Source organism: Nelumbo nucifera, chromosome 6 (genome assembly GCF_055504915.1).
Source record: "Nelumbo nucifera cultivar China Antique chromosome 6, China Antique-T2T, whole genome shotgun sequence".
NCBI lineage: Eukaryota > Viridiplantae > Streptophyta > Magnoliopsida > Proteales > Nelumbonaceae > Nelumbo > Nelumbo nucifera.
The window spans coordinates 7703900-7719636 of record NC_142654.1 but is presented as its reverse complement, the minus strand read 5'-3'; the positions used below and the strand labels follow the sequence as shown (position 1 = coordinate 7719636).

Here is a 15737-nt window from a genome sequence, read left to right as displayed (position 1 = left end):
TCCTTGAGTTGTCTTGTTCGTATTTTTATGGAACAAATTCTCAGGGATTCTGGATACAGCAATACCTCAATCTTTCATTTCACACTATTTAACATGTTCAGCTGTGCCAATGTCAATGGATTAAGAATAAAAGAAGAAACTGCAGAGCAAGAGGACGAGATAAAAGATTTTGCTATCAAATGTTGTAGGCAATAAAAATCATCATTTTTGTCAATCCCACCATGTAATTTCCAGCTGAATTGGTTTTCCCCATGTTTAAATCTTTCGTCTCATACTCTAATGGCAAGAAGGGGAACATGTTAAGTAGTGTGAAATGAAGGAGCAAACTAACAATAGGTGGGTAGCTTTCCTGCATTGCAATAGAGGCCTAGAAGCCCAGACTGAGTCCTACTTCAAGTTCACAAGGAATTTGGAGCCACAAAGGAGTGACGTTTTACAGAATAAAAAAAAAAAAGCAAAGTATTTCCTTCATTTTATTACTTTGAGTAAACATGGAATTTTGAAGAATTTGGAGAAGTTATTTCGTTCATCATCATAAGTTCTTCAGTTCAGACATCAGAAGTAAAGAAACTATTTTTTGGGGTAATGCAATATCTTCAGAAAAAAAAAATTCCAATAAGAAAAAATAAGATGTGAGCAACCCGAGTTATGCATGATGTAGTTGAGTTCACTGGGCTCCATTGTGGTGTGATTGAAACCACACCAGACCCATCAAATGTTTCATACTGTATTTAATGTGTTTTGAACTACATATCATCCAATTAATCCACGATTGCGTGGAGGAAACTTGGATATTTTATCATGAATAAAAAAAAAGGGTAAATTACAAAGACCCTTCCTATATTATGGAGTCTGTGACAAACACCCCCCTCTATTTGTTTTGCGATAAAGACCCGCTTTCCGATAGCTTTTCGTTGAAATCTGCCGTTGCAATATTTTTTAATCTCTATACTATCCTTGTAAAAAAAGTACTGTTCATCCTCTCCGACCTCGTGACACAGGAACAGCAGCGGCCGTAATTCCTTCTACCTCATATTCTTTCACATTTCTCTCTCTTCCTCCGATCTCTCTTATTCCCCTTCCCCTTTCTCTCCTCCCCTTTCTTTTTCAATGGCTACAGTCTATAGGACAACAATTATTTTCCCCTTTCTTTCTATTTTTCATGCCTCTCTCTCTCTACCGACAAGATGTCGACGAATCCCTCCAGGCGCACACATACTAGTATTTTCTTTTCCTACACAGGGACACATGCTACTGCTTCTGGATGTCACCCACCAGTTGGCCATTCGTAGCTTAACCTTACCATACTCGTCACACCCAACAACCTCCCATTTCTACATCCTCTTCTTTTCAAACACCCTTCCATCCAAATCGTCGTCTTCCCTTTCCCCCATCACCCATCTCTTCCCCCGGCGTCGAGAACGTCAAGGACATCGGGAACCGTGGCAATACTTCCATCATACGCGCCCTTTCTGCACTTTCCGATCCCATCACCCATGTCACACCTAGTCGATGTCGTCGACGTGAGCCGATTGAAATGGAAAACCAGGTAAAGGAAATGAAGAAAAAGTTAAAAATTAAACAACCAATAAATAAAGGCAAAAGAGAGGGGAGGCTAGAGCTCGCTCGCTCTTCTCTCTCAGAGCCAAACACAGCCCTGAAATAGACGAAGGCAGGGATGAGAAGTTGTTTAATATTCACAACTTCACCGACCTCCTCTGAACTCTCTCTCTCTCTCCATTTAAGACTGAACATTGTTGTCTTTCTTCTCCTGTGCTCAGAAACCATCTCTTGTTCCCTGTGTTTAGTTGAAAAACCCCCCAGAAGAGGATAGCTGGGGAAAAAACTATCTGGGTTTTGTATAATTTCTCCTCTTTTTCAGCTATTTGGTTACTGAATCCATCAGCTTTCTTTCATTTCCCATTGTGTATTTTCTCTTGAGTGCAAGGGATGAGTAAAGAAGAGTTCTTGAAGATCCAGGTACGCCATTTCCTCTTCTTTCTTTATTCTTTTTACTGGGCTTTGCTTGTTTTAAGCTCAAGATCCAGGTGTCCTTTTCCTTGTGTTGTTTCTTCCACTGTTTTCAAATCAGATCGGATCGGACGGTCGAACCGGAAAAGCCGGGAACCGGCTATCTGATCAGTTCCGTTTTTCTCTAAAACCGTTTTTTCCTTCAAAGTCAACAAATCGCTGAACCGGCCGGTTAACCGTTCGAACGGTTTCCACTGTTTTCTAATTTTTTATATTTTTTTATCAGAAAGGGCTAGCTGTTCGAATTAAACGATCGGACCGTTTGAACCGGTAACCGAACCATGACCGATTCGTTTTTAAAAACCACGGTTTCTTCTTTCTTTCATCTCTCTCCGGTTTATCTTCTTCCATTTGCAAATCGAAATTTATCCCTGATATTGTTTTTGTTCTGATGGATGTAAGCGGAAGGTGAAGAAACTGTTGCATCATCTCCAGAAACTTTTTTTTTCTTTTAGAAAAAAAAAATACTGGTTTTTGTGCAGAAACATTTTATTTTCCCAGAATTATAATTTCTCAAGTGGGTTAGCTGGAATTTATTGGTATTTTTAGCCATTTGTGTTGATTTTCACTTCAATCGGCTCAGGTCGAAGACATCAACTAGGGGGAGAGAGAGAGGGAGAGAGAAATGTAAAGAAATCTGAGGTATAAGGGATTACCGCCCCTGCTGTTCTTGACTTCTTGTATCGTGAGGTTGGGAAGATGAATAACGTTTTTTTACAAAATAGTATGAGGATTAAAAAATATTACAATGGCAAATTTCAACGAAAAACTATCGGAAGGAGGTCTTTATCTCATAATCATAATACAAGAGGGGTCTTTATCGCAAAACAAAGTAATGGGAGTCTTTGTCACCCCATATTACAGGGGAGTCTTTATAATTTACCCAAAAAAATTTGGCAGCATTTCATGGATCGAAACCATCTTAAATTCTTAACACAACTAAGGCCAGCTTTTCTGTAACATTTATCTCCAACTCTTGATAGATGACATGATATTGGATTCATATTAACTCTACTTCTGGACTAAGACAAAAGGCAACCAAGTTGAGAGATGGAAATAACAAAACAAAGCCATCTGGCTGTCAACTTGCTATCTCCATCCTAACTGTCCTTATCCAATATACTCTCGAAGCCCTCAAGTTGTGCTTGGCTTGAAAGATCAAGACGGAGTTTTTTCTTATATCTTGTAAACAATGCCACAAGGCCCACAACTGTACACATTCAGAGAAGACGGATTTTTATTCTTCAAGCCTTTAAAACTGACCATTTAACACCTTTGTGACAGTAACCACATTCACATTCACACAGGGCAATTAAGGAGCAATGAATGGGTAGAGTCCAGGTGTCCCAGTTTTATTGGGCCACATAATGAATTGGAGGAAAGCATGGTCCTACATATAAAGTACCCATTTGGAGAGGGCTGAAGCGCAACATCTAGTTTTCTAAAGTGGGCCTTACACGAACAGCCTAGTCTTTCCGCGCGAGCTTCAGGCTCTTTAGAAGCTCGGAAGCCTGAATTCTAAACTTTTTCCGTTTGGTAATTTAGATATCTATTGAGAAAAAGCTCCAACCATAAAAGACGCGAATAACCCGAATTTGGGCTTTTTTAAGAAGCTTCAAATAAAACTTTTACAATCTTTTAGCGCCCCGCGTTTTATTCGAACATGTGTCATGACACACACAGTTGGGAGAAAATGAGTTATCTTTCAACAATATATATATATATTGTTATATGAATGTATAAGTGGGACCCACCAATGGAATGTAGGTCTCACGTTATGTATTATGTGGGGATCACCTATGGAAAATGCATGTGGGCCCCACATACATGTCCACCAATGGTATGTGGGGCCCACATTACATATTATGCATACGTTGAAATGTACGTGGGGCCCACCTTAAAAAATATTTGTAGACTCCATAGTGAAGGATATACATAGGTGGATTTACATATGGGGCCATTAATGGTGATTGCACGTGGGGCCCACAACTATGAAATGCACATTGACATATACGTGGGTCCCACATGTGTTGAATGAAAGGTTTGGTGGCCCACGTACAAGACATTCATATATACATAACACATATATTTTCATCACATTACCAAACAATCTTCCAACTTTTATGGTCTTTCTAGAGATCTATGAAAAATATTTCAACCAAACAGTCTTTGGTCTTACGAGCTCTATTTGCAAAAGTTCATCGTGTCTTTTTAAGTGTCAGATCTTGCAATTGATCTTTTAGAAAAGACTTGCCAAACAGACACCAAATTGGCTGTCAAAGGACAGTATTCTTCATCCTCTTTGACCGAAAGAGCTCCAAAGCAGCTAAGCCATCCAACTGAATCTTCAACACCGCCCTCTTAAAGATAAAGGAGACTGAATTGGGTGGAAAAAAAATCATGCACACCGGGCTGGATCACCTATCAAGAGTGAACACACCAATGTTCCATATATGATGCGGTTCCAAGATGAAGTTGTGCTTTTATCTATCTATCACTATAAAAAGCCAATACTTGTCTTGGACTCGTGCATGTCATAAAAGTTAAAATCCAAATACTATATAATTTAATACTTAAATGTATACATGCATAGTACATGTTCTTCAACTAGTACTATATAAAATAATACTTTCTTTTGATTTTAGTGCACGAGAGAGAAGATAAATCCAAATTTTATATATGTTAATATTTATTTGCACATGATCAAGACTTGTAACCAGCTTCTAAAATCCACTCTTCAATTCAGGGCCGTAGCACCGGTAGCCAATAGCAAACTGGATGATACATTGCATGAGGCACTATAATCCATAATCCTTGGTCCGGATTTGTAGCTGATGTAAATATGGATCATTGGGATGGATATAGCAGAGGGCAGAGGCCATATGTCGCCCAATCAAATTTATGTACGTCTTTCTCCTCATTAATGCAAATTTAGGAATGGCACCAAGATAGATAACCTTCTCTGACATAAGATAAGCGCATTCCCTCAGTAAGTGCCTCTAATATGCTTAATTATATTATATCATTGAGGTGAATGAGATCAATTCAAAACACACACACACAGCGTCATCAGCCTAGCTAGCTATCCACGTTCACTTTCGGGCTCTAAAATCCAAATTGAATTCAATCTCCTGTTTATTACAACTAATAACGAGTTGATGGGGTCGTTTTCTTGGGGATCTCCTTGGCTGTCTGTTAGTAGTATCCAGTCCTCCTTTCCACAAGTAAGCTCTGGAGTCCAGAGGATTCAATCAATCCGACCGACTTCTTATGAAATTAGAGTGAACGGTGGTGAATACTAAAAACTAGCCCAGCAGTTAGCAACCCAAATTAATAATGACCTAGTAATTAAGTACCGGCCTGAGATGGTGGCTCGGCCTCCATGGAGGTGGCAAGGCATCGGATCAGAATCATCATTCATGTAAGTGCAGCAGGTTCTTTAATCTTTATGGTAAGATTATATATGGAGGTGGCAAGGCACACGGCTTCCCATTTACATGGAGGTGGCAAGGCATCGGATCCCACACGTTGCCCCAATTTCTCTGCTTTGAGTTTCTGGGAAGCCGTGTGCCCATGCTCATGGCCTATATAGTAGTGCAGGGCCTTCTCTGTACTTCGCAATATGGGGGCCCATACTCCTTTATGCTCAGTTTGGAAGGAGTAGATTTTATATTATTGAAAACAAGAATTAGTCAAGCTTCTCTAAGTTGACTGAAACTTTAATTCCGTAAATAAAATTTGTTAACAAACAGGGATATTTCCGTCGTCCCAACCATACAACAGTAAAGAATTGCAAAAACTAAAAACAGATACAGAACAACAGCAACCTCACCAGATTTTGTTCAACTCTGCATTCCTATGTATCATGACAAAGTCATGGTAACTATGTGATGTATTTCACTATTTCAAGCTTGGGTTCTGTAAAACCCTCGAAGAATCTGTGCTAGTAATCATACCCCGGCCATTAATTTGTCTATGTAATTACGTACGTCTCGCTATTGACCTGTCCGAGTGGCGGTTGCCGTTGTAGTTACAGATACAGATACAGATGATGGTTTCTCCTCCTGTAGTCTCTCTCTTGGTAGTTGGACACCATTGTCAGCCAAGGCCATCTCTGCCTCTGCGGCCATGGCTTCCTCTCTGAATTTCTTGTAAATATCACTTCTATAGAAGTCCCTTGTTCTATGAACAAGAACATAGGACACAACAGCCCCGAACAATGTCACTGCCGTAATTATGATGAACGACAGTTTATAGCAGTCCACGCCGGTGCAACTCAAGTCCGTGCCGGGTGCCCTGGTGCGACCAAAGGCTGCCATTTGTTTGTTTGCTTCTTTGTCGTAGAGATGCCCTGCTACTCTCACGTTGAGGATGTATAATCCGATTGGGCTCGCCACTGCACCAAAGTTGTACAGAGTAGAATAGTATTTGAGGCCAAAGATTTCAGAAATGATGGCGAAGAGCAGAGGCCATTGTGCACCGAAGCAGAAGCCGATGATCACTGATGCGACATAGAGAGAGCCCGGGACGCCGAAGGCGATAAGAAGGTGGCCGACGCACGAGAGGAGGAGAGTCATGGTAAGCATCAAGGGGCGGGGGAATTTGTATTTCTTCAAGAAGATTTCAGAGGCGAAGCCTGAAACCACTCGTCCGAGATAGTTCCATATGCTCACAAGTGATACAAAGGTGCTGATGCTACGAGAAGGGTAGCCCAGGGATAAGCCTATCTGGCCCAGGTTGTCGATCGCCGTTAATGTCCCACCGACACCGCAGATGGTTGCGAAGAACAGAATCAGCATGTCAACGCTCACCAGAGCCTGTAGTATAGTATAATCTTCACCTCTGTCCGGCGGCCTGAACATAGTGCTCATACAAGAAGCCGACTTTTGTGAAACAGGCGATGAACTTGGCGCTGCGGCAGCTGGTGCTTGCGGTGGCAAAGCCTCTGCCTTTGGTGGTTCTGCTGCTTCAGCGGTTGTCGTTGGTGCTGGCGCTGATGGCTTCTCAACAGTAACCATCAACTGGGAAGAGCAAGACCTGTTTAAGGCTTGCCTCTGCCTCTTGCTCTTCCACATAGCAATTTCTTCTCTGATAACAACGGCAAGTGGGAGAAAGAGTAAGATGAGAACAGCGGCAGCGCTGCCACCATACTCATACTGATTGAAGTCGAACCTTTTCTGTACAATGATCAAGATCATGAGAAACCCGGCCAGGCCGAGAGAGATATAGAGGAAATGGTAGAAAACCTTCAGCTCGTTCGGTTGTCGAACGACCCTCATGATCCTTATAGTGCGCACAAAGCCGAAAGATATCGCGGCCGGAAGCCAACCTATGAGCAGAATAAGAGCCTTGGAGTTGTTTCCATATAAAGCATGGTAGATCTGAGTGATAATGGCGCCACTGAGACCTACAAAACCCTTTAAGAGACCCAGCACGACGCCTCGGCTTTCCGGGAAGTTCTTGACACAGGTGACGAGTGCGCCAGTGTTGGCGAACGACTGTGAGTTAGCACCGAGACAGATGTAGATACACATATGCCATACATGGGGTCGGGCAATTCGACCACTGACGGCAAGCCATATCATGAAGTAGCCACTGAAGTTCATGACAGCGCCGATGACTAGCACCACCCACGGTGGCGTCACCTCGTTGATTAGCCCTGAGAGGATGCCGACGTTGGAACCCAGATCCTTGAAGAAACTTAACAAGTTGAGTGTGGTTTGGTCGTACCCCAGTGAGGTCTTAATGTCATTAGAGTAGAGACCGAACATATATGTTGCACCCGCAGCAGACATGATGAGGAAAGATGCAAACACCATGAACCACCGGCCCAAGACGATCTGGGCGGTGACGCCTCTTACATCTCTCCACCCAGCCCCGCCACCGCTCATCTTGGCCACTACCATCTCTGATCTTGTGCTCCCTTACTCCCCACCTCGTCACAACTGCAAGTGTGGGTCTGTTGCTAGTTGGTTTGATAAATGATGAATCAGAGGACTACTATATATATACACTAGCTACATGTATAGCATATGGACTCAATTAAGTTAGATGATCTAGGAGGGGTTTTATCTAAAGATAAGGAATTGATTTGATGAGCTTCAAGGAAGCTGATAAGAGAATGATGGGGCTGGGTACATTTTGATTCTTTATTATGAGGTTTGACTGGATACGATTTGAAACTTTGAAATTTCCTCTCCTCCTCTATTTATTTTTTCCCTTCTTTAAATATCAAACTGTTAATTTTTCATTGGGTGATTATATGGAGATGATCATTGGATATTGTCAACTTCCTCTCCGAGGATTTCAATTTAAAAAGAAACAAGTTGCTCATCAGAATCTGTTCTGCACTGTTATGAACATTGGGTTTTGAGTTTCACATGGACATACTGTTAAACATTAACTATACCCATAGGCCTCCTTACTTACTGGTCATTTCAAGGTTTTTAAAACCGAATCAGACAACGAATAGGTCAGGGGTCCGTTTCGGGGTCGAACAATTCGACCGTTCAAATGGAATGGATAATCTATTTTGACAAAAAATTAAAAAGGTTGGACAGTTCAAATGGTTCGATTGCCTGGATCAGTGGTTTACTTATCAAACCAACGTTTTTTTTTGGCAAAATAACGGTTCTAGGGTAAAATGAAACCGATCACCTGACTGTTTCCCGTTTTTCGGTCCGACAGCCTGACCCGGTCCAATTTTGAAAACCATGGGTCAGTTAGAGTCAAATTTGGCTAAATTATGAACTCAAGTCATTTAAGTATTTTGACCATTCATATTAATAGAATAAATTAAAGGTCCTTTTGGTTTGCAGTTAGAATCAGAATGAGAATCCTTTGAAATTGGAATCAAAATTGTTTATTCCTATAATTCAGATAATCTGTTTAGTTCAGACAGAAATGACAATGAAAATTTGAATAAACAAAAATGGGATTTCATTCCCAAAAGTGAGATAGAGAATAACCATTCCCTCAAATGAAGAAATACCATTCCAATAAGAATAAGAATATGAATGGGATTTCGATTTAGCCCAACCAATTGGAATCGGAATAACCCATTCCGATTCCGATTCCAGACCCTTATTCCCGCGAGCCAAATGGGGCCTAAACTCCTATGATATTGATCTATGTTGCTTGCGTGCAATATTTCACATGGTGTATGGTAATAGTTTATGATCCCAAAATCTTCTTTATAGGTTCTATCAATCAGATCTTTCTTTTCAAATCTCAACATGTATAATATAGACTTCATGTACTTCTCTAAATATTTAAAAAATGCGAGATGCTTCTGAAAAATTGGTTTCTATATCTAATATTATAGAATTATTATCAATCAACAATTGACTTGGCTGTTCAAAGGCTTATATCAGAGTCAAGTAGATAGTAGGAACACGTTTTATTTTATTATATATAAATTAGGTAAATTAACAATCAAACTCCCTATGCTTATGCTTCTGGGAATTTTCAATGACCTCCCTTATTTTTGAAAAGTGTTTTGATTCCCCCCTTATTTTGCACCTTCTCACCAACAGAAAATGTAAAAATGACATTAATGTCTTGAAGCCAAAAAACAAAGAGGGCGATCTGTTTGGTGTGTATTTAAAAAATCTGCTGATCTCACCTGATTGAAATAACCGATTAGTATTTTAATGAATCATAGCAAAGGATCGACAAATATGAAGGATGAGTAGTAAAGTGTACAACCGTCCACAGCCAAAATTGATTGAAGTAGAGAAAAAAAATGCAATTGATTGACCCAAGGAGAGCTGAAGGAAGTATTTTAGTGAGTAATGGAAGGCTGAGGTTCCTCTATTCTATACTAGCTAATATGGTTGTTGTTGACTTGTTTACACTTGTAAATTAATTACTTTAGGTTGTGTTTGGCAACGTTGGTTTGTCTTTCAATCTAAAGCATTTAGGATTGAAAAGCACTTTCATCATAAAAACACAAATGAATATCACAACATATACTTAAATCATGTTAATTGGTGGGAAATATGCACTGTTGCATTAGTTACATCAATGTCATGTTTATGCCACCTCAACCAGGCCATTGAGACTCTGCCCCCAAGATCAAGATATGTTAAATTGACATCTCTTCAATGCAAAAGCATTTAACTGATGGTGATTCAGTTGATAGGATCTATTAAATCCCTTGCCATCAGGGTGGGGGTAGGGGTAATGGCAATGGGTGATGAATTACCCCCATTGTGTAGCCCCGTGAAATAATGATAATAATAATCATCATCTTGTGAGAGGTTATGAAGATCATGCTGGAATCAACTTGGCATCAATACCCCTCCATCAAGTCTCTAACCACCCATTAAAATAATGAAATGCACAAATATGGTTAACTAGCCACGTCACCATCACTTCCATTGTGGCAAATTAATCCTTGCAATATTGTTAATATGATCAACAAACGTTAACCAATTAAGTGGAATGTGGAATTATTGAACTATGAAGGTCCCCATGTTCTCAACTACTCTTCAACAACTACAATACTAAGATGAATGGGATACAATAATACAATATGGGAACTGGTCTTACGTGGACAGGGGTATTATTCACATGTAACTAATGTGCAAGGGTCTTATTATTAACAAAAAACAAGATTTTGCATTTTACATATTTACATTTATGCTCCTTCCAAAAATAGCCTTAATTTAATAATATCTCACCTTATCAATGAAATTAGGTAGACCCACCATAATACAAGGGTATGGCCCACCATTTTGCCTCCTGAAATCTCTTTGATGGGCCCATCTCTCCATGCATGCAACATAAAAACTAATGACATTATTCCAAGCTCTCACGAAAGTCAGTTCTGATTCTTCTGAATGAGTTGAATGAATTCCACAAGTCCCCTGTAGATTGGGACACTGCACCAGGAAATGACTGATTGTATACAAATTGCATTAAAAACCCTGGTGGTCTTCCAAATGTTACGGCAATTGATAGAGTCCAGATGTTGTTCATCTTTGACCATACAAGCATCTACAATAATCTGGACACAACTTGTCATCACCAACTGAAAATGAAGTACAGGAAAATAGTTAATTTGGGGGATCCTTTTTCATGTTAATGAGATATTAATTTTTCTTGATTTAAGCTTGATTTTCGAAGGAGTGGCTTCTTGTACTGATCTGATTATATAATTGAAGAAACTGATGAGATTTTGAAAGAACATCATTGTTCAACACATGTTATATATAAGTGGTGGAACGTTCGTATGAAAATGAAACTCCACAGTCTTAGAATTAACCATATGATTCTTAATTTCAACCTGTAATATTGTTACAATGAGAAAGCAAAGCACCTTATTTTAATTTGACTGATAATTCAAAGGGTCCGTTTATAAGTCTTTGTTTGGCAAGCGCTTGTATCATCTGTCATATGTAAGCATTCACAATGGGTTGCCATTTGGCACCTTTTGAATTAATCAAAGACTTTCTCTGCAGATGATTTGGATATTTTCAGAGCTGCAAAGTTTTGTTTCTTTGCCTGATTTATGTAGATTGGGGTATTGACTTGAAGTGATAAGGCAATGGTGGATAGCCATTTATTTATTATTGAAAGAAAAAAAAATATATGTCCTTGGAAAATAGTTATGATCTATTCTTCTTCTTCTCCTGTGTGGTTCTAATTCAGATGGGAATCAACAAATTAGAATCAAAATTAACTGGATTGGATTCTCGTGCATTCCCAAAAGGAAGATGAGGGAATGGCCACCCCCTCAAATGAGAGAATGTCATTCCACCAAAAACAGAAGAGGGATTTCATTTCTGCCCGTTCAACCAAATAGTTGAAATCAGAATGGACCAAACAAACCTTTAATGTTCATTACTTAAAACTGCTATTCCGGTGAATCAAGTGAACCCTTGATATATTTATTCACTACTTTTTATTTTTCTACGTACCCTGCAGTTTCTTCTCTATTTGTTAATTAATTAATTTATAATATGCAAATTTCCATGTATTACAACAATTTAAAAAAAAAAAAAGTCATTTTTCATTTAAGTCTTGACAGCTATGAAAGAAAAAAGAATGTTAGCTTCCAATATTTCAGCTCCATCAGCTAAATAATAGACCGAGGTTATTAATTTATATGTTGTTTCCTTGAGAGGCATCTCTGATTTCACTTGTAAAAAAGTGATTTAATTTTAAAAAACAAAATCCATAAAGATGGCGTCAAGACCAAAGTTACGTGTAAACTATACATTCTTCTCTTTCTCTACTCCTCTAATAAATTCAATCCCAAATATAAAGAACTGGGAAATAAGGAAATTGATTAGTTCCATGATTCACCAATTCAATGTCTTAATTAAACTATGAATTAATCCGTGGTCCAGCATCATTGGAGCGAGAGACGTACGTATTAATTAACTAAGACTTAATCTGTGGTCCAGTATTTTTACTGGTGTGATGAGAGCTCAGTTTCATACGCAAAGCAATCTGCTTCCACCACTTCACTGCAATTGCCATTCTCAAATTAGCCAGCTCCTCAGTCCTCACTACGATCTTTGAAGTTTGAAACACTCGTCAGACAGTCAGACCCACTGATTACTTTGTCCTGCTCTGCTCAGCTGGCAATTCTTGAATATCATCAGCCCACACAAGTGGACTAATTTTGTCCTGCTCAGCTGGAACAGTACTGGCGGACTCGTTGCTGACTCACCCATCTCCGGTCCACCTGTCTGCCCAATCGGCCCTCTGTTAGCGTTGCGTGTGCTACTGTCAAGATGACGTGGGCTGACACTAGCGTTTAGCTTTTCCTTGATGGGGCCCACCCGGATTAAGGTTTAAGTAAGACTAATTTATTGAACAGAAAGAAACACATAAATACTTGCCACTATGCCACATGGGAGAAGGCCAAGAAACAGAAGAGGAATGACGGCATTGACCGGTATATATAAAATAGTGAGTGAGGAGCTTAATTTGCTTGTCCAAGTAAAAGAAGTGGGTCGTCGTCATTTGTCTCTTAAACCACTTCAATGAATCCATTACTAATTAACAGCTGTGGCCGATCTTTTGTGTATTGTTTAATTTACATCATCAAATCAATGAATCCATTACTAACAACTGTATCAAGTTCTTGAAGATTTTTAGAAGCTAAGTATATATACTTGAAGATCATAAGCAACTTGGAGTTGGAGGGAGGGAATCTCTAGAGAAAGAGGATAGGGTTTGATCCACGTGGGGTTGATTCAAATTCAATGGCTAATTTATCAACGTCAATGCCTCAACTTTTAGGAAACAAAATAGTATATTTCTCTCTTTCTGAATCATCCGCTTTCACAGAGGGCCACAGACATACTTACTTGCGTGGAGGAAGCAGCCAGTAGGGAAAATTCTCTGAGCTGACGTGTCAAACTATTTGGCTTCCAGCTGGGTTGGAATGGGTGTTCACATTGTTAGTGACAATGGATTGATAAGTGAATCACGTTTGCTTCTTGGATAATTGGATTCACAATCAACTTGATCAATCCCTGTATTTTTCTATATGAAAACCCAGTTGACCCACTTGGTACTTTCTTAGTTTGGTTTCGCTTTTTCAGTCCAACAAGTAAAAGGTTTTGGTATTATTATTGCCCATCTCTCTTGTCTCTTCTCTCTCGCTCTTTCTCTCAAACACAAACACATACACACGGCTGAATATATATTGAAGTATAATCTTCATCATCACAACTCTTATCCCAATTGTGAGAAACGGAGATTCTTTTGTTAAAGATTAAGAAAATGAGTCCTCTCTGACCATCTTACTTATTTTGCATCCGTTAAACATTCAACACATATCATTATCAGGTCTACCTGTACGAGCTCGCTATTTACTTGTACAATTCTTCTGTTTTATTCCACCTCAAGTTTCATTAAATATTGCATTCATTTCGAATTATATATATATATATATATATATATATATATATCCCTTTCAGACCATCTATCTCAGTTTTTTAATCTGGATATATTATGACCAATTTATGCATGTTTACATATTCTGGGCACTGGTTTCATGAGATTTTGTGATAATTAAACCAACTGGGTAATGAAATGATAGCTAAAATTCCTGAGAAATCATGGTGTTTGATATTGTCAAATTCTTCCAGAATATATGTATATGTCATGCCCCTTAATTCTGATCCAGAAGAGGCTGAATGCAAGAGAACAGGAGGAACTTGATTCCTTGCTTAAATGACATTCCTAGAATACTAGTTGTAGCTGTTTATCCTGGGTGAAAAAGATATTAACCTACTTTTTGAACATTCAAATTAATTTGTAACCTCATTATCACTGAACAAAAAAAAAAAAAAAGAAAAACTAATTACAAATAAATTTCAACCCTCTTTTATCCTCAAAAGTTAAGTTTGGCAACTCCCAATTGTAATTTCTCTGAAGTTTCTAATGACCTTTCAGACGCTATTAGCTACATATATGAACCAATAGTACTTGGTCTGTGGGTGTGTGGGACATCCATACCATACTACTGTTGCAATGACCACATAACGCACTGTGGAGAAGACTTTGTTAACTTTTCTTCTTTCTGTCCATATGGCTAGTTATTTATGGATCAGACTAGACCCCTGTTAAAGCAGATGGGAAGAAAAGAGGAGGAAGCAAGTCTTGGCCCCAAGTCAACCTTTTCTACAAGTAAAAGGAGGAAGCTATCACTTCACATATTTAAGTCTTGTTACAAATATGGAAGATAAATTCTGACCATTTCTCCTTCCTCTGCCATAAAGAGTGGAATTTTTTAATTTCTTTTTTCTTACATTCTTTTTATGAAGTCTTTAAATTACAATTGTAGATTAAATTTTGCTTTATTCATATATATGAAGTGAATAAGTCTATATTTTTTTCTTCTGAAAAAAAAAGGGAAAATTCCAAATTAATACCATATACTTTGGGTCTAATACCACTTTGGTCCCTAAACTTTAAAATGCGATAATTTTACAGTATCCAAACTTTTAAAGTGTGCCAATTCAATACCTACCGTTAACCAACTGTCAGTTATGTGTTTCATGTAATGACATGTGCGATTTAAAATTTTTGAAAATGTCAAAACTAACCTTTGGAACACTGTTCATCATCTTCTTCTTGAGGAATTAAAATCGAATCAAAACAATGGTGAACAACCCCAAACCCTCCGAGGTTTCAACACTTGTCACATTCATTAGTTAGGGATTTCAGGGGAGTCATTTGGTTTTTGTAGGAGCTGGATCATTACCATTCCCTTGCAAAATTGTACAAAAAACGTATACCTCTGTTTCACCTTCTTGAGGAAGAAGATGATGAATAGTGTTTTAGTTTTGAGAAGGGCATTTGGATGGTTGATAAAAAATTAGATGACACTCGAAGGGCATTTATGTCTTTTTACATGCCATTTAACAACAGGAATTGGATTGGCACATTTTGAAAGTTTGGGTACTGAATTGTTGTGTTTTAAAGTTTGAAGACCAAAATGACAGTAGGCCTAAAGTATAGGGTATTAATCAGGAATTTTCCCCAAAAAAATGAAAAAAGAACTTACCATAGTTTCTTATTCTCTCAAATGCGTTCATTTCAATACCATCTGTTGGTATTCATCCATCTCAACATATCAAATACAGAGTATATCTCCATTTTTTTTTCCTAGAATGTGAACCCCACTCAATATGGTTAGAGGTGGACATGAATCAAGCTTTGAGTTATTTGAGCTTGGCACA

At 38.7% G+C, this 15737-nt stretch overlaps 1 protein-coding gene across 1 annotated transcript; it reads right to left on the bottom strand.

Moving 5' to 3' along the window:
• Positions 1–5696: 5696 nt before the first annotated feature.
• Positions 5697–8278, bottom strand: LOC104604543 (protein NUCLEAR FUSION DEFECTIVE 4-like). Its single transcript, XM_010268921.2, has one exon. It carries the CDS (start codon positions 7935–7937, stop codon positions 6027–6029), a length of 1911 nt encoding a protein of 636 aa, XP_010267223.1. The 5' UTR covers positions 7938–8278; the 3' UTR covers positions 5697–6026.
• Positions 8279–15737: the final 7459 nt, after the last annotated feature.

What these genes read in the sequence shown, in the direction of transcription:
- LOC104604543 (XM_010268921.2), bottom strand. Translation starts at nt 7,937, where the DNA reads ATGGTAGTGGCCAAGATGAGCGGTGGCGGGGCTGGGTGGAGAGATGTA.